The sequence below is a fragment of the Drosophila takahashii genome, chromosome 2L, assembly GCF_030179915.1.
Source record: "Drosophila takahashii strain IR98-3 E-12201 chromosome 2L, DtakHiC1v2, whole genome shotgun sequence".
NCBI lineage: Eukaryota > Metazoa > Arthropoda > Insecta > Diptera > Drosophilidae > Drosophila > Drosophila takahashii.
This window is the reverse complement of record NC_091678.1, coordinates 837,952-857,460: the sequence shown is the minus strand read 5'-3', so window position 1 is coordinate 857,460 and position 19,509 is coordinate 837,952. Positions and strand designations below refer to the sequence as shown.

At 44.1% G+C, this 19,509-nt stretch overlaps 2 protein-coding genes across 4 annotated transcripts in view; one reads left to right on the top strand and one right to left on the bottom strand.

The window, feature by feature from the left end:
* ds (dachsous cadherin-related 1) overlaps nucleotides 1-4,681 on the top strand; it is an 83,643-nt gene extending 78,962 nt beyond the window's left edge. Inside the window, exon 12 of the mRNA XM_017156025.3 lies at nucleotides 196-4,681. Coding sequence (XP_017011514.2) covers nucleotides 196-3,548 — 3,353 coding nt within the window. The 3' untranslated portion in view covers nucleotides 3,549-4,681. The remainder of the gene's footprint in view (nucleotides 1-195) is intronic.
* GABA-B-R3 (gamma-aminobutyric acid type B receptor subunit 3) overlaps nucleotides 1-19,509 on the bottom strand; it is a 204,965-nt gene that overhangs the window by 146,439 nt on the left and 39,017 nt on the right. The window lies entirely within an intron of this gene.

Here is a 19,509-nt window from a genome sequence, read left to right as displayed (position 1 = left end):
TACAACTGTATTTCTATCCTTCTCTCTAGAGATATTAAACATATGTCTTATCAAATTGATTACTATCGATATTTTAATTTTTAAAACCATCGATAGTATCGATAGTGTAATCGATTGCTTTTTACAACCCTACGACCATCCTTCTTCCCCTTTTAATATTGCTTCTTCCACATTTCTCTCTTCCCTTTCTTCCAGCCACTGAGCTTGGAGCCGTCATCACATCCATTTCAGCCAACGATGTGGACACTTATCCCGCTCTAACCTACCGCCTTGGTAGCGAATCCAGCTTGGAGATAGAGAACCTGTCCATCTTTGCCCTGGATCGGTATAGTGGAAAGCTCGTCCTGAAGCGACGTTTGGACTACGAACTCCAGCAGGAGTACGAACTCGAGGTGATTGCTTCCGATGCAGCCCATGAAGCTCGAACTATCTTGACAGTAAAGGTGAACGATGAGAACGATAATGCCCCGATATTCCTGGCCCAACAGCCTCCGGCTTACTTTGGCATTCTGCCGGCGGTAAGTGAGATAGGAGAGAGTCTCTCCATGGACCTGGAGCTCCTGACAGTTAATGCCACCGATGCGGATTCGGAGGGTAGTAACTCCAAGGTCAGTTACTTCATTGAACCTGCCCTCGAAGGCTTCTCGGTGCACCCATCAAGTGGAGTTGTGTCCGTCAACATGAGTAGGTTACAGCCTGCAGTTTCGCCCAGCGGAGATTACTTTGTAGGAATTTCGGCCAAGGATTCGGGAAAACCCTCGATGAAGAGCTCCACTCTCTTGAGAGTTCAGGCCAGTGACAATGGCTCGGGTCGTTCGCAATTCCAGCAGAACCAGTATAGGGCACACATCAGCGAGGCAGCTCCTTTGGGCTCCGTGGTCCTTCAGCTGGGTCAAGATGTCCTGGATCAGTCGTTTGTAATTGCTTCTGGCAACGAAGAATCCACCTTTGAGCTGATGCAATCGAAGGCAATTGTTTTGGTGAAACCTCTGGACAGAGAACGCAATGATCTGTACAAACTGCGATTGGTTCTGAGCCATCCCCATGGATCTGCACTTCCGGCGGGCGCGAATTCTACGTCTGGCATCTCGGTGGTCATCACGATTCTAGATGCCAATGACAACTACCCCATTTTCGATCGTAGTGCCAAATATGAGGCTGAAATCAGCGAACTAGCCCCTCTGCGATACTCCATTGCTCAGTTGCAGGCCATCGATGCCGATCAGGAGAATACCCCCAATTCGGAGGTGGTCTACGACATAACCTCGGGCAATGATGAGCACATGTTCACCATAGACCTGGTGAGTGGTGTGCTCTTTGTTAACAATCGATTGGATTACGATTCGGGGGCCAAGAGCTATGAGCTGATCATCCGAGCCTGCGATAGCCATCACCCGCGGCCTCTTTGCAGCCTGCAACCCTTTCGCTTGGAACTCCACGATGAGAATGACAATGAACCAAGGTTCCCGCTTTCCGAATATGTCCACTTCCTGGCCGAAAATGAACCCGTGGGCAGCTCTGTGTTCCGTGCTCATGCCAGTGATCTGGACAAGGGACCTTTCGGGCAGCTAAACTATAGCATTTCCCCAGCTCCGAGTGACGAGAGCTCTTGGAAGATGTTCAGTGTGGATGCGGAAAGTGGTCTGGTCACCTCGTCCTTCGTCTTCGACTATGAGCAGCGGCAGCGTTACGATCTGGAGCTGCAGGCCTCCGACATGGGCGGCAAGAGGGCTAGGGTGGCTGTGCGCGTGGAGATCGAGTCGCGGGATGAGTTCACCCCCCAGTTCACCGAGCGCACCTACCGATTTGTCCTCCCCGCGGCGGTGGCTCTGCCCCAGGGCTTTGTGGTGGGTCAGGTGACGGCCACCGATGGCGACAGTGGTCCCGATGGCCGAGTCGTCTACCAGCTGAGTGCCCCACACTCGCACTTCAAGGTCAATCGGAGTAGTGGCGCCGTTCTGATCAAAAGAAAACTCAAACTGGATGGCGATGGAGAGGGTAGCCTCTACATGGACGGCAGGGACATCAGCCTGGTCATCTCCGCCTCCTCGGGACGTCACAACTCTCTGTCCAGCATGGCCGTGGTGGAGATTGCCCTGGATCCCCTGGCACATCCCGGTACGAATCTCGCCAGTGCTGGTGGTTCCTCAGGTGGTTCTATTGGTGACTGGGCCATTGGCCTGCTGGTGGCCTTCCTCCTGATCCTCTGCGCCGCCGCTGGAATCTTTCTGTTCATCCACATGCGGAGTAGGAAGCCGCGGAATGTGGTCAAGCCGCATCTCAGCAGCACAGAGACAGTGGGCGTGGGCAACTCGAATAGCTATGTGGATACCAGTGCCTTCGATACGATTCCCATCAGGGGAGGAGGAATCAGTAGTGGTGCGGCGGGTGCTGCTTCGGGTCAGTTTGCACCACCCAAGTACGATGAGATTCCTCCGTTTGGACCGCATGCTGGCAGCTCGGGAGCGGCCACCACCTCCGAGTTGTCGGGCTCCGAACAGTCGGGTTCCAGTGGCCGCGGATCGGCGGAGGACGATGGCGAGGATGAGGAGATCCGGATGATCAACGAGGGACCGCTGCATCATCGCAACGGCGGCGGAGGGGCAGTGGGCAGTGATGATGGCCGTATCTCGGATATATCGGTGCAGAATACCCAGGAGTACTTGGCTCGCCTGGGCATCGTGGACCACGATCCCAGTGGCGGCGGGGGGGCCTCCAGCATGGCCGGCTCCAGTCACCCGATGCACATGTTCCACGACGACGATGCCACCGCCCGTTCGGATATCACGAATCTCATCTATGCCAAGCTAAATGATGTGACCGGAGCCGGGGGTTCGGAGCGAGGAAGCAGCGTGGACGATGCGGGAACGACGGCGGGATCGATTGGAACCATTGGAACGGCCCATGGTCACGGGGTGATGAGCAGCTATGGCGAGGTTCCCGTTCCCGTGCCCGTCGTAGTGGGTGGAAGTAATGTGGGTGGCTCGCTGAGCTCGATAGTTCACAGCGAGGAGGAGCTGACGGGCAGCTACAATTGGGATTATCTTCTGGACTGGGGACCCCAGTACCAGCCACTGGCACATGTCTTCTCCGAGATAGCTAGACTGAAAGATGACACCATTTCGGAGCACAGTGGAAGTGGCGCCTCCTCGTCCGCCAAGAGCAAACACTCGGCGTCGCATTCGGGAGCGGGAAGTGTGGTGATGAAGCCTCCCCCTTCGGCACCACCCAGCCACATACCACCGCCCCTGCTCACCAATGTGGCTCCGCGGGCCATCAACCTGCCGATGAGATTGCCACCCCATTTGAGCCTCGCCCCCGCCCATTTACCCCGCTCGCCCATTGGCCACGAGGCCAGCGGCAGCTTCAGCACCTCGTCGGCCATGTCACCCTCCTTTTCGCCATCCCTATCGCCCTTGGCCACGCGGTCACCGTCCATTTCGCCCCTGGGGGCGGGACCACCCACGCACCTGCCTCACGTCTCGCTGCCACGTCACGGCCACGCCCCCCAGCCCAGTCAGAGGGGAAATGTGGGCACACGGATGTAGATGGAGATGTAGATGTAGAGTTTCGGAGCACATAGTATTACTTGCACCCACACTTACCACTCACACGAACACAGAAACACGAAACACTCACAGTAGAGCTTGAAAAATATCGAAACTATCGATATTTTCGATTAACATGACGTTTCATCATCATTCAAACAATCATTTTTCCCATTGATATTATCAACCCAATATTGTGAAATTATCAAAATATCGATATTTTTCCAGCTCTAATTCACACCCATTTACAATTGTTGTACATATTACATACATAACTTAAGTTGTGATCGCTATGTAAATGGGCCCAAGTGAACGGTTAAATGGTCCTTCACGCCGGATACTACAAAATTCCAACTCCACGCTAACCTAACCATTTCATTTGGGCCCGGGATGCATTGCAATCGCAGTTAACGACAACAAAGCCAACAAAGACTCTCTGAAACTCACTTGCTTGCACACAAAGCCAAAAAGCGAGGAGCAGCAGGAGCCGGAACAGCCATAAGTTGTAAGCATTTAGAGCCTAGACTAGAATTCGCTCGAATCCGTATCTGTAACCGTAGCCTAAGTATCCCATATAAGTATATTTGTAACGTAGGACTAACTAATCCTAAACTAGTTTTATGGGAGCAAACCAAGTGCACTTAAGCAGCCCGACAATCCCTGTTTTAAGGGGGATCACAAACGGGCTGCGATTCACATTTCCATTCCAATCCATTCCACGCGTGAGAAGGAGGGGTAAAATTGTAAAAAGTTGTTTTTAGTAATCATCGGGGAGAAAGAAAAAAAACCCTTGTATAAAACCGAAATAAAATGGGAACGAACCAACGAATAAAAGCGAGGAAGAGCAGAGTAATCGAAGTACGAAACGAAGGAGGAGTCTCTTTAAGTATAGCCTAGTTACCAGTTATTATATAGATGTACATGCCTAGCTATAGATCGTATAGTTTATGTATGTACGTTCACTTGTGTGTGATGCTACTTGTGTAATTTCTTACGTTCTAGCAAAAAGCTGTAAAAATGTTCACCAGTCTAAGGATCCTCTAGTTGCTAAGCCCATAGTTTGTAATAGCTAAACGAAAGCAAGAGAATAAATATTTAAAAACTAAAATAAATCGAAATGAAAAACATAAAAAGTTTCATGGAATTTTTGATTAATTTGTTGTCTGTTGGGGGAAAAAAAGGGGAGTGGAGTGGAGTGGACCCCACGTGGGTACGATGAGATGATGGAGTACCGGTCAATTTTTCTCGCTTTGGGAGTTTAAGAAGAGAACAAAAAAGGAAAAGTGTCTGACACGCCCACATGTGAGAGGATTGAAGGAGAAGTGCCTACACAGAAAATAAAGTTTATTTAAATTTGTATTTTTTGTAAATGTAGAAAATTATTTTTTCCTTTCTTCAAGCTTATATATTATTTTAAGTTTACAAGATTAGACCTTCCGATGAACTATTGAACTGTGCACTCACACACGTTTTAAAGATCCGGACTCCTGGTTGCGATACATCCAGACACTCTGCAGACATCCCCCAGCTTCAACTGAAAATCAGCAACCACAACAAGCCAACAACAACCGAGAACCGACATCCACTTTGTCTTCATTTCAAAGACGTTGCATGAACTCATTTATTTGTTGCTGATTTCTGGCCTGCACCACACCTCCGCCTTGGATCATCATCACCCCACCTACCCGTCGAGCGCCCTTGCCTGTCGTCATTATCATTATTTGCCCCAGTCTGCAGTCTGAGGTCTGAAGTCTGGAGTCCCAACCTCTGAATCTCAGTCGCGGGACTCGAATCCAGGGGTCCAGTTGAGTTATTTCCATTTGCCAGTCTTCGACTCGCGCTCATATCAATTGCAGCAGATCAACAATGCTGAGCTGGGACTGCTGAAATTTGTTTTCCTTGCCTTTTCGGATAAATGGGTGTATAGGTTTTGGTCAAACATTATTAACCAGACTTAAATCTACTTGATTAAATTAATTTTGTTTTAAGAAACAGATAGAAAATTTAAAAAATGTTTGTAAAATGTTGGAAAAATTATACTTTATATTTTTTATGGGGTATTTACATCTTCGATCCAAAAGATCATTCCCATTTTTCGGTCACATTTCGCAGGAACGCCAGCTCAGCGCTATCCTTAGTCGGAAGGAGGGCATCTAAACGCTCGTGGTTATTATTAGTAGCAGTCAATTCATATTACAGCGAATACAAATAACGACGAAGCCACCTGGATGCGAATACGCCAAGAATGGAGGCTACAAAAACAAAAAAAATTACCAGCAATACGACGACGACGATGATGATGATGATTATGATTATGGGTTGTTGGAGCTGCCTAGGTATTCATTTGGGCTACGCATTTTTTGGGGTGTGTACACACCAGACAACAACAAGGATGGAAAGTGAAAAGCCTTAATTTGTTATGGGCTCCAGCCGGAAAAGGCAAAAGGTTCAGGTTAAGCCCATGTCCTGAATGCACTGTGCCGAAAAACGAATATGAATAAAATACAAAATATAAACGCGAATTCTTTAGCATCATTTTCTCGTAAAATTGTTCAAAAGGTTCTCTTACGTATTACTTTCTGCTCTAAATAAAATTTACCTTTTAATAACACACAAAAATAATAAAATACAATATATAAACGCGAATTCTTTAGCATCATTTCCCACATTTTTTATTTTTGATGTTAAATAAAATGTATTATTTGCATTATTTTTTCTCCGTGCCAATTGACTTGAGTTGTGGCCGTGGCTTGGTTTATTTTTAAAGCCATTTAAGTTGCTCGCCAAGTATGCGCACGTAGATCGAACCTTGGCATTGTTCTAGGGCCGGGCATTTTTCACTTGGCCTGTCAAATCGGGACTTCGACAGCTCCGCCACCAAAGAGCAGGGCCCTGCCCACTTTCAAACTGGGCACCACCAGGTGGTGCAAGTGGTGCTAGTAGTGCCAGTGGTGCTAGCTGAGCCAGTAATGCTGGATTCTCCTCTGATTGCAAAATAAGTGATTTGCGGAATGCGTGTTAAGGCTCAATTCAGTTGTAGATCTCCTCTCATCTCTGATTTTCCCCGCCGTCTTATGTTTTTATAATTTGTCAATACATCAAGCTCACAATAAAGTGATTACTGGTGCGGCGAAACGAAACGCAGAGCGAGGAGCAGGGATCTAATCCCTCATACGAAATTCAAAATGAAATACAATAATAATTTTATTCCAGCTCGAATGGCCGCACTGATGAGCAAATTAAAGCTGCAGCATCCACACACTCGGAGAGACCATCAAGTTGAGCCTTTCTTCGGGTCCGCTGCAGATTCTCCTCCTCTTCCGCTTGCAGATTTACAGATTCTTCTTCCAGAGGCGCGCTTCTGCGGCTTAATAACAATTCCATTAGCGGCTAATGTCTTCATTGCAAGTGTCAGTTTTGGCAGGCCAGGGGCGTCGAGCCCAAGGGGGGTGACGCTAAACTGACTGGCCGGGCACTGCCCAAGTCGCCATCCCCAAACCAATCCAATCCGCTGAACCTGAGGTCCGTCATCGGTGCTAAACTCAGCGACTGGCCAAGAGCACACTGCCAGAAACTAATATATATAAAAAAGGTCTTCAAATTTCACAGGTTGAAAGTAGAGTCCAAACTGGTAGAGCCATTAAGCTCAAGTTTTTACGAGATCTTTAATGTGTTAAGTAGGGTTGTGCTAAAAACTAAAAACAATCAAAAGTTTTTGGAAAAAGATTTAAAAATGGTATTACAATATTTTTTAAATATTTCCATTAATTTTAATCATTTTTTACCAGTGCAGAATTACGACTGGTAGAGCCTGCAACCGCCCCAATCGCATCCTCGTCTTCGGGAGGCATACCCCATCCTTGCCATCTTTCCCGACTGCTTCTGCCTCTCATCTCGCATGTCAGTTTAACACTTTTGAATCCTTTGAAGTCCCAATCCCGACTGCGTTTTATTGTCCAAAGTTATGGCAATGGCAATGGCTGCACTAATAAGCTCGTTCCCAGTTGTATATTTCTTCTCCCCTTTTTTTTTCATTCCGAAAACCCATTCCCATTGCCGTTCCGATTACTATTGCAGTCCCGGATCATTGGCATTAGCATTCGCAAGTGGCCAACAAATGCGAAAATAATTGCTGCCACGAAATAAATGCGAGAAGGGTTAGAGGGGAATGAAAGCCAATTGCTGGCCATCGCTAATTGCCGTCTTGATTGGAAATGATGATCCGCGGGGGAAAGATGAAGAGCGAAAGATTCCTGCAAGGAGAACAATCACAATAAAACAGAGTTTTACGAACGACTGGAGGGAAACCTCCTGCGGTCTTCTTTTTTCTCCCAGCTGGCCATTTCCGTTTCCGTTTGATGTGGGAGGAGCGGCAGGGAACTGAAAGACCCTGAATGAGAGATCACTGAGATCGCAGATGAGCTGCATCAAAGGTTAGACTGCCGACAGTCCCGAAAAAGAAAATAACAAACCGAGACGCCAAATGTAATTCGATACGTTTGAGGTCTGCACTGGCGCCGACACAAAAAGCCAAAAAAACAAAGCAAGCATGATGAACCCACCAAAGAAGAGGCCACGTCCGTCCAAAAAGCTTGTATTTCCTCACTGATCCACAGAGTCCAGGATCCAGAATACAGAATACAGAGTCCAGAATCCATTAGAGACTGACAAGCAAACGCCGCATAATGGAACAAGCGCATTCGCGGCCATAATGGCAATAGAATCATCCGCCAAAACCGAACAACCAACGGCCACCAGCCATAAGGCCAGCCATCCATCTATCCATCCACTCGGAGAACCCAATCCAATCCCAATACTGCAACAAAGGTAGCCATTAAAATATAATAATAGTTGTTCTTTTTCAGCTGTTTTTGACGGCTGCACTGCGAGGAAATGTTACATTAAACCGGGAAATTGGGTCAATTGTACCTTATTTCATATTAAAATGATTCAAACATATCAAAATGATATTTTATCACACCATATAAAATATCGAATTCAGTAATTTTTGAACAAATAATGTAAAAATAAGATTAAAATGGTCTTTATTCATGACAAAATGATATGAATATCATGTTCTTTAAGAAATATAAAATTGACCAGCACATATCAATCTGATCTTTTGTCAAATTGTTTTCTGTGTAGTTAACTATAGAAAAAATGTATTCCTTAAGATAATTATGAGATTAAAATACATCTTTTAAATTTATTTGAGTCGCACTTTTTCTCTCTATGTTTTCAGCGGGAACAAAAGGAGAAGCATCTGCTACTGTGGCCAAACAATTTGGACACACACCGGCGAAGCGATGATAGAATCTCATAATGCAACATTGGATCTTTGGGGGATCTGGGTATTGAGGGTTTTTGAAAGGGGGTAGGTGGCAGGCTGCTGGCGAACGTCAAAGCCAAACAAGAACAATCTATCCAAATGTCCATCTATTGAGCAGATAAAGCTGCATCCATCTCATCCCATCCGCATCCGCGTCTGCCGCCTGCTTTTCCTCACCCTTTTCACCGATTCTCCGATTTTCCCGATGCTTTTCCAGCGCGTCTCTCTTTCTCTGGAGATTTGTGTGAGCTTACACTTTGCGCCAACTACAAACGGCGGCTGATGAAGATTAGCCCGTCTCCTGTCTGCTGGCCTGCTGGAAAGCCACCACCGCACCACCACCCCCAGCACCACTGTCGAAGCCGTGACATTGATGTGCCACCAACAGCAACAGCAGCAACATTGCAACTGCAACAGCAACAATGCAGCAAGCGAAGCCATTTTTGCTGCCATTGTTTTGTCGCTTGCATCTGGATTTTTTGGCTTGGAATCTGGGTAGCCATGGTTTTGGTTTCGTTTTTGGTCTTCAATTGCTGCCTGCTGGTGTCCTTTTAGCATCAAGAGAGATTTGCATTTTATCGCATTCATTCGCCAAGCGAATCGAATCGAAATCGCCAGCGGATGTCGTCTGCCTCGTTTGTTGTCTCTCTTAAAGCTTCGCTGACATTCGAAGACAGTTCCTCAAGCTGCCGCTTCCCCATTTTTGCGATCTTGCGATTTCTCAGGGGGTCTCATCACGGAGAGGGGGTGGTGAACTCACCGCAAGTGAGCTTCATTTTCGGCCAAGCGATTGTCAGTTAATTGAAATATTCGTGCCGTCGTCAGTGTCACTTGCAAGTCGCGATTTCGGGGATCTCCAAATCTCATCACAGAGGAAAAAATCCTTAAATATTTAAATAACCAACACAAATATCAAAAAAAATACTCAACGCGGAAAACAAACCAGTCATGTTTATTAGATATTTTTTAAATAAGGGTTTTAATAGATATTTCAGAAGGACAAATTCGTTTTGACAAACTAATGTTTATTTAACTAACGACAAAGCTTTACATTCTCCGATCACCGAATTCAGTTCTAAATTAGATAAAATCTTATGATATTGGCAAACTAAATTTAAACAGATCATAAAAGTTAACCTGTCATTGAGAAATTGTCACTTTAACTATCAAATAAACTTCAATAACTTAAATATTTTTATAACTTAAATGCTAACCCCAATATTCAAATTCAAAAATTCAAATCATATTTTTCTCACAGTGCTGAGTCCGCTGATCTCCAGGACTTTTGGCCATGATCTCTCATTGTGTGGACTCATTGAAGATTCGCTTAGGCATCACAATCGAGCCGAGCTCACAATCAAATGTGTTAATGTGCCAAAATCAAAGGGGGCAGCGCAGATTGGTCAGCGTGGACAACTGTTGATTGTTGCTGGTGGAGTGTTGCAGCAACTGTTGCTGTTGCTGGTGTGTTGCTGCTGCTGCTGCGGGCTAAGGAAAGGAGAGGCAAACAAGTAGCCCAAGGAGCGCTACCCGCTGTGCCACAAAGTTAAGCAGAATCAATTTATAAATCAGCGCGCTGGCGGCTTTAAAGGTCAGCGATAACAACGGCAACACAGCAAAAGCCGAGGGGATTGGCCGCAGCAGCTTCTTGTCCCGCGATGAGCAATTTATTGTGTCAAACTCAATTATACTCGTGTGATATTTTTGTTGCCCACCAAAAACGAAAAGCAGCCCAAACGAAACGAAAAGAAAAGAAATGAAACCAAACAGAAATGCCCCGAAAACACAGGCACACACATGGATTCGGATTCGGGCAGGCACATCACATATATATATTTTTTAAGAAGGAGCAACCCAAATTCCCGAAATGCTGCAACTTTGGCCCGAGAGAAGCCACAAACAGAAATGTAATGGAGAATCAGAAACCGAAACAGAAACAGAGGCACCAAATGAAGGAGGAAAAGTTAAAGATAAATGAGCAGAATTGGTTTGGCGAAAGGCGCAATTCAACTGCCAAAAAAAAAATATATATATCCAGAAAAGAAGGGGAAGCACCAGCAGCAGGCCAAATAACAAAAACCTCAAAAAAGTTTGCTTTGCTGTGTGTAAACGAACTACACGTTCCCTATAGGCTAATTAACGATAACTGAAGAAGATGAAATATGTGAAAAACTATTTTAATTTTGCTTAAACTAATATTTTAAAAATAAAAAAAAAAAAATAACAAGAAAAAAGTAAAGATTTTAATTTGTATGGTTTTGCTATAAGAATCTATTCCTCTGGGCAATAATAGCACAAAACTTACCAGAACTTACCAGAAAGTGTGGCCATCTCAGCTTCTGAACTTAGTGTGACCTTGCTTTTATTATATTGGTATACAAAAAAGGCGTTAGGCCTTTTTTTGCGATTCCCTGTAGAAAGAAGAACAGAAGTCGACCGCAGTGACAAAACTGCTGAAATTGCAGCACAAGCAAGTACCTTAGTGCACTCACTTGCCCTTCCTTATCCATAAAGTACTGCCAACACTCACTGGGTTTGCGGACTGTATTTTTTTTATTTTATTTCTTTTTCTTCACTGGGCAGGCAAGAATTTCACGTTGACACTTTTAAGTGGACATCAAGCAGTTTGCGCATATTTCCCCCCACCAAAGAGCAGCTGCAGCAGTTGAAACTGGGCAACATTTGGCTCGGGTTTGGGTTTGAGTTTGGGTTCGGGGTTCTGGTTGGGCTCTTTTTTTTCGGAAATTCACAGTTGAAACTGCAGCGCAAAGAGATTGCGAGACTTTTTGGAGGCGAGGGGCGCGAGTTATGCGATCCTTGGACTCTTAACGATTCGCTTTTGTCGTTGGAGCCTCTCTTTCGGCACTTCTCTCTCTATATCTCGGCTTCTTTTTTTTGGCAGCTCTCCCTTGCGAGGTCAGAAATTCAGTTAATTTAGCGAGAAATGTACAAAAGTTGTCAGCGTTCGGCGGCTCGCATTTTGAGGCCAGAGGTCGAGTCTTCAGGCGGGGACTCTTTCAATAGAAAGCAAATATGCGAAACAGTTGCATCAAAGGCACAATTAGGCTATGTGAGTTGGGTGATTTCGCGAGTTTTTGGGGGGCAGGGGGGCCTGGGAACAGACCCATCAAAGTGGATAAGCCGCCGCTGCTCGTAAATCTTCGACACATAAACAAAATCCATCCAATCCAAAGAATTTTTATTGCTTATTATTGCGAGTCTTTCTTTGCCATGCATTTCGCAGAACCAACAATAACACAAATGCACAAAAGTATCGAATTTCATTTCCTGTGTCCCTATAGAAAGCTCTCGAGCACAGGGAGAAAATGTGAAGTTTTTGGTAAAAGTAAGCTCGATTGCTTGTAAGGTTTAGAGAGAAACAAATGCATAAATAAGTTTCAATTAATTTACAGTGTGACCATATACTTTGTTGTAGGATTAATTGGGCAATTTATACACGTGCAGCATGACCATGCTTGCGTCTAAAAGGTATTTTTTAAGATAAAAAGCATCCTAAATAATTTTATATAGGTATTTGTATTATAAATTTCAATGTTCTGCCAATTTTTCTACATGTGCAGCCTTATTGCCGATCCTCGTCCACTTGTCATTACCGATCCGAACACAATGGCGAGCTCATCCTGCTGCTCCAACTGCTCCTTGAAATCAGATCCTTGCCGCACAATCAGCGCACACAAATCGTAACGATTTCTCATTTTAATCAATTAAAAAGTCAACGATACCGATCCCGATGCCGATTTCGAAGCTAACTGTAAACCGCTGACACTTGCCGAAAATATGCCGAAAGTCTCGCGAGTCTCGAAAAGCCTCGAAATCGGAGTTGCAGTTTGGAGTTAAATTCGGACCCTTGCAGTTTGTTTGATTAATGAGGTGAAATGTTGTGAAATATTGTCGGAGGCTTTGGCTTGGAAACCGGGAACGGGGAAAAACGAGAAGGCAGCGACAAATCAAATGGAAATCAATACCTACATGAAACATTTCGCCCCGCGACCCTCGTGCCCGCCCGGTTTTTAAATAAATGAGCCCGAGGAGACGCCCCCAATCGCTGGCCCCTCTTGCTGCTTTTTGGCCATCCCTTATAAGGACAGACAACTGTTTGGAGTTGTCAAAAATACCAAGCCACGAAATAAAGAATTGCAAAACTCCCAAAATAAAAAAAGAAAACCGAGACTTGTGGCCCAGGGACAGAACAAACAATCCGGCAAGTGTGAACATGTAAGTGTCAGAGCCTCAATTCGAGTCATTCGAGCTGAAAGCAGCCGGATCGCAGATCGAAGATCGTGCAGGTGTTCCCGAGGTAATGGCCATAATGGCTGTAGCTCTGGCTTTTTGTCCGATTTCTGTGAAAAGCGTGAAAAACGTAATTCGAGTGAAACTAAATCAATAAGCACGCGGCATATACTTAATCAAGACATAAAAAATCATCAACATCAGCCAAAATGAAATAGCACAAACTGGGAAAAGAGCGAGGATTAAGCGAAGCTTAGAATACTCTAAAAAAAATGTCCATAACCATAACTCAGTTAACTCTTTACAGCACAATAAAAAGTTTTTAGTGTGACCAGGAAAAAATTGTTTGTCCAAAATAGATCCTTTCTTCAGTATGACCTTAACTTACATTCTGTGGTATTTCTTGATACAAGCTTTCTGTAATGACCAAAACACTTTTTGTAAGAGTACAGCCAAAAGATATTTTCGAATCGATCGATCTGCCCCCAAAGCTAATCTCCCAACGTGGCGAGCTCAATCGCAAGTCGAATGATCACCATGATTAGAGGTACTCGCAGATGGAGATCAAAGTGGAGATCTCCCTGGCAGCCATGGGAAATTATTCAAGCCGTCTTTGCTAATCACCTGGAGGCTCTCGGGCCAATCGATAGTTGGCGCAAAGCGGCGAAAGCCAAGAAACGCCCAGTGGCCAAAGGTGGGTTAAGCCAATGGGAATTTAAAAAGCGACAATCGACCAAATTAGAGGGGCTCGCAAAAGTGGCCCCCAGGCAGCCATCGAATTCTTCGCACCTTTACGCAATCATCAAGGCATATTCCGAAATGGCATTTGTGCTACGGAAAATCGGTAAGCTGTCGACCCAGTTAAATATGGCACAGACTTGCGGATCAGCTCTTTAACTCTCAGCCCGGGTTCACATCGTTTTGTGACCGCATTAAATTCTAATAATTCGCTATTATGACATGATAGTCACGTATTAGGCAAAACAGCAACCGAGTAACCGCATAACCAATAACCAACAACTCAGGCACCACGACAAACTGCATTCAGAATTATGAGGCGATTCGAGGCAACCGGTTGGACGACCAACCTCAGACTGGGCCACCGAAAAAATATGGGAGGAGAATCTCGAGGGGCAGGCGAAATTAATGCGCAAATGCCAAAATATTTGAGACAGCCAAAAATTTGCATTCGCATGGAGTATGGAAAATATTGGAAGCAAAACCGAATAATCAGCTGAGTATGTGAAATAGAGTTTTCCAAATGCAAACTACCTATGAGATACACAGACAAATAACTACAGAGAGTTATATGATATTTACACGATTTTCGAAATTCATAATAACATGATACCTATATGATATCTACATGATATCTACATGCTTTTTACATAAACATGTAATGTTGCCTTTCATAATTGTAATCTTAATATTTAAACTAACCTAAAATCATGTTAAATAAATTGGAAATTTATGTTTACAATATCCAGCATATTTCCCAATATTTTTAGAATCGGTTGCGAAACAAATGAATAACTTGTAAGATAAATTTACTATTCCTCAACATTCTACAACATATTTTTCTTCAGTATACTCTTGATAACTACTGGGTGTAGCAGAAACAAACAATTTACATAACAAAAGGCGAATATTTTGTCGCCTGCAGGCGAGTGTTCCACTTCCAGTTTAAGATCTGGCTCCAGGCTCACTTTTGGTTTCAATTTTGGTCGCTTTTTTTTGGTTCGGCTATTTGGAGCGTTGACACATTTCCACATGCCCACACACATCGCAGATTGTTCTAATAACGCGCGAAAAAATCTGCATAGGAATCGAAGCTGGAACCAATACTCCAAATACTCCGAAGGGGCAAAATGAAAAGCTGGCTCTGATCGATTTGTGAGCGGCGACTGCGACGGCGGGCTGCTTAATTTGGCTTATGTTTCATATTTGCCCTGGGGCAGAATCGTTTAGTGCTCGGCCCGTTGATTTATTTCGCCCGTATTTGGTCAGATCGAGGTCCACTCACGACGAGGGTGTTGCGTTGGTGCTGTGTTGCTGTTGCTGTTGCAGTTGCTGCTGCTACCTCCTGTTGCATGTTGCTGCTGCTGCTGCTGGCTGCAACCCAAAAACTTGAACTTCGACTTTCGAAAACAACGGCCCGGCAAAGGCTGACTAATGAGAGAATTATGCAAAGAGATAGAACGGTTGCGATGGCGGAGAAACTGGGATCGGGGACTTTTTGCGTGTCTCGGGACTCGCCTTATTCATTAGGCCCGAAAAACTCACCCGCACCTCGCAGCTAATTGCCAGTCTGCCTGCAAATCTGCATCTAGAAGTGAAACCTCAAGCCAAGCGAAACCAAATGGCAGCCACATCAACATGAACACACATCTTATCGGTCCAACCAATTAAGACACACAAAAACTCGGCTCGACGGCTGAAAATTGTCAGCAAATCGAAATGAAAATCAAAGTCAGTCGAATCGACAGGCAGCCGTTTTAATTTGATTTGATGTGAGGCCGCCGCTGCGCCGAGAAACAAATCGCACAGAGAACCTCCGGCATCCAGTCGCATATTATTTAGTGCACTTAGAAATAAAAACTGCATTTAACTAAGCTATGTTTACAAAAGAATTCCAACATTAGGGTAAAAATCAAACCCAATCGAGAGTTAAGCAATAATGGTGGTTAAAAAGACACCAGGTTCGAATCCCACTGCTGCCAAAAGAGTTCTTTTACGTATTTTCCTCCTTAGCCCTGACAACCCTGATCGTAAAAATATTATATTAAGCATATCATATCTAAATATTATTTCTATAAACTTAATTATTTAATTGTTATTTTAAACAAAAATCCATTTTAAAGTTTTTTTTCAGTGTACCCAGGTCTTTCCCATTCCCCTTCCCTTACCAATCGAGTGCATTTCAGCTATACGCTTTTCGATTTCGTTTGCGATTAGGCTAGGCCAAAAAAAAACATAAGCCCATAGCCGCGATATTTGGCTGCCTGTAATGAGCTAGCGACATGCTCACTTGCTAAATTCAATTGCTAAATTGCCGTTTGCTTTTTTGGCGACCAGTGTGCCCGATTGCCAATTGGCAACTGCCAACTTGTGAGTTGCCAACAGCAGTCGAAGGCTCCAAACTGCCACCTGCAGCGATATCTGAGCCACCATTGTTTCGACTACTGCTCCCAATTATGCAGTTCAGGTGCGTAGCCCCCGAAATTTGTTATGCAAATGAAGGGGGTGTGAGGAAAAAATCTATTAAAAAGAAGAGTGAATTGGGGATGGAAAGTAAAAATTTCTTTATAATATATAGAGTTTATTTTATTTTCGGCTAGTAAAAATCAAACGCAGATTCTTCGGAACAAATGAATTCAATGCTACTGAAAATCAGACCGTGAATTCTTTGGAACAAGAGCTAATACTCAACTTCTTTAGAAGAGGAACACTTCAAATGTTTTTATCTAAAATATCAAATTAATATTGGTTTTATTATATAAATATTAGTTTCTTTCTGTGCACATTTCGCCTGCCCTAACTATTTCTGCAAAAAAACGAGGTGATACAAATGACTCCCCTTGGGCGACGCTACTGTGTGGGAAAGATGCCTATCGGGCGATGTCAACAAGTTGGACATAACTCAACTTGGATTGAATCTGGTAAATGTGGCGTGAAGGTCGAAACCTTTTCTTTGAAGCCCGGGCAAAATAAAGGGGGAAGGAGGCTAATTGAATACAGAGTCGCGAGAAGAAGCGAGCCTTTTGAGGAGATGACTTATTCAGCCCACGCAAAAGATTCCGACTTGTTCGCCTCCATTTGTGGTTATTTTCACGTTCAAAGGTTATGACGTTGTCGTGTCAACATTTTATTATTTATTGTTGTAGCCTCTAGCCAGGCGAAAAGGGTTTGCCCCAAAACAAAAGCCAACTAATGCGCCCACTCCTCCACTGTCTCCAGGCTCTAGTCTTCAGTCTACAGAGTCTTCCGTCTGCAGTCTACAGTCTTCTGTTGCCTGTCGGTGGCTTTTGAGCTTTGAGCGTTGTTTGAGCCGCAGTTTTGAGTTCCTGTCCTGTCCTGTCAGTTATTAATGGAGCGCCATTGTCTGCCCCCCTTTGTCCCACTAACGGCGCTTTGATTTTGCCATAGAAATTAGCATTCAATGCAATTTACTTTGCCATGCCAATCAACGCCCTCCGCCCAGGTTTTTAGGAAGAAAGAAACGAAAAGGGAGTACGCATTCGGGGAGAAACCTCCATGTCAGCCGGCAGGCTAATCAGAGAATTGTTTTTATTCCCCGGATCGGAGCACCGGCAAATTATGCACTATTATGTGCAGCAGAAATCATCGAAAATGCCCGTAAACAACTTCCGATGGCGAAGAAAGCTTGCCATCAAGAGTCTGCACACCAAAAAAAAAAATGTATATTATTAAATCATCTGGATATTATTCTTATTAAAAAGAATACGTTATTACTCAATAATCATTTTATATTTTTGATAATAACATTTCACATTTTCTAATTCTTTTAACGAATTCGCGGTGTTATTTTATTTATTACCAAAACTGTTAGATTCTGATGTTCTGAAGAATTCGCGGTCTAAATTTGTTGAAGAACTTATGTTCTGGTTTTGAAGAATTTGGGGTTCACTTTTTTTTAAGCCGTTGCTCGACACAAATATCTAAAGCGAGGTCTTTAAAAGCAATTCTTCGCAGTGCATCGCCACAGTTCTGGTTGTCGTTGCCTCTTGTCTCTATTCAAGATGTAGGTGGCGACATCGACATCACTTACGGTACACAGATCCCGACATTAGATAGTCGCCCTGCTTTTTTCTTTTCTGTCGGTCCTCAGAGTCTCCGCAGAATTCTTCCGCCCCCCTCTTTTCCCACTTAATCGCAGTCGTGCGCGTTTGTTGATTGTTAGACGCGGATCAAGCGGGAACCGAGAAGAGCGAAGAACAGCGAATGAAGACTGAAGACCCGAAGATGAGGCCCATAGGTTTGGACCTGGAACCTGGAAGTCTGCTTGTTGTCGACATCGTTGATTTCAATGTTTCATCTGCCGCAGCAACAATGAGCTGAGCAAAGCAACAACATAAACAAACAGAGCGTGCCTTTTAATTGCCGTGCCGCCAACAGACATTAACATTAACATTAGAGGAGTCTCGACTTGAAAAAAGAGTCGCAAATGTTGATGATGTATCCGCATTTCTCAACTACTCAGCTCTGTTTCTCCGACTGTGTGGGCGTAGTATAAAAATTACGCAGCTGGATAAGATGGCTCAGATGGGCTGGAGTTAGGGCCCTTTTCACTAAGGAAAAAGTTTGACATTTAATTTAATAAAAGGAAGCACTGCTTACTAAGCAGTATTATTAAAAATTTCGATATTACAAACACATTATTAGATCCTGATCATGACTAGAAAAACAAAACCAGAGAGAGAACGCTACAGTCGAGAAACCCGACTATTATATACCCGTTACTCAGCTAATAGAAGTGCAAGGGAGACGTTATTTGCTCATAGCTTCTTAATTAATGATCCGATTTTAAATAATTATTTTACATTTTACTGTGTCTGAAATTATAAATCAAATTATTTTTTTTATATAAATTAATAAATGATTTTATTTTGTAGATATCAAATATTTTTTTAGTCTGCCTGACCATTGTTGAACTATATTAATCAATTCTTGAATAAAATCGATTGAGTAAAGATATAAATATTCAATATCGGCAAATATAAATATACTTTCGGTTGCACCTTCCATCCTTCATTCCACCCTCTAGGAAAACGCATCGCTGGTGTTTATGCGACTCAGGATTATTGCTGGCCCACTTGAGGAAGATTGGAGGAGCACCCGTTTCAAGGGAAACCCAATCGCCCCATCGGGCCAAGTCCGTGATGCCCACCCAGATGCGTTCCTTGATGTTAACTTCCTTATAGATGCCCTGCAATTCCTCCTCGTTCTGGATGGTCGCCAGGTGACCTCCCAACTTGTGACACTTGCTTGTCGCCACAAACCAATCCGCAGGGTCTTTCTTCTCGATGTAATAATAACTGTAGCCGATCTTTTTAAACATGCTCGGGGGTTCATTTCTTCGAATTACTTTTTTCCCCTCCGTAGCGAGGTGAAGAGCTTTCATTGTTTCCTCCAGTTCAGTCTCCAGACATTCCACACACACTTTGGACTTGGGATTCTTCGTCACTAGAGCCTTAAATTTGCTTTCCATCTTCTTCTGAATGTCCTTTAATTTTTGTTCGGTTTCCTTCTCCTGACCTTCAATCCTGACCAGTTGCTTCCGAGTTTCATTAATTCGGGCCTCATCGCCAGAGTTGATGAGTTCCTTCTTTTGATTGTTGGCAATGTGCTGGAGAACTGGCG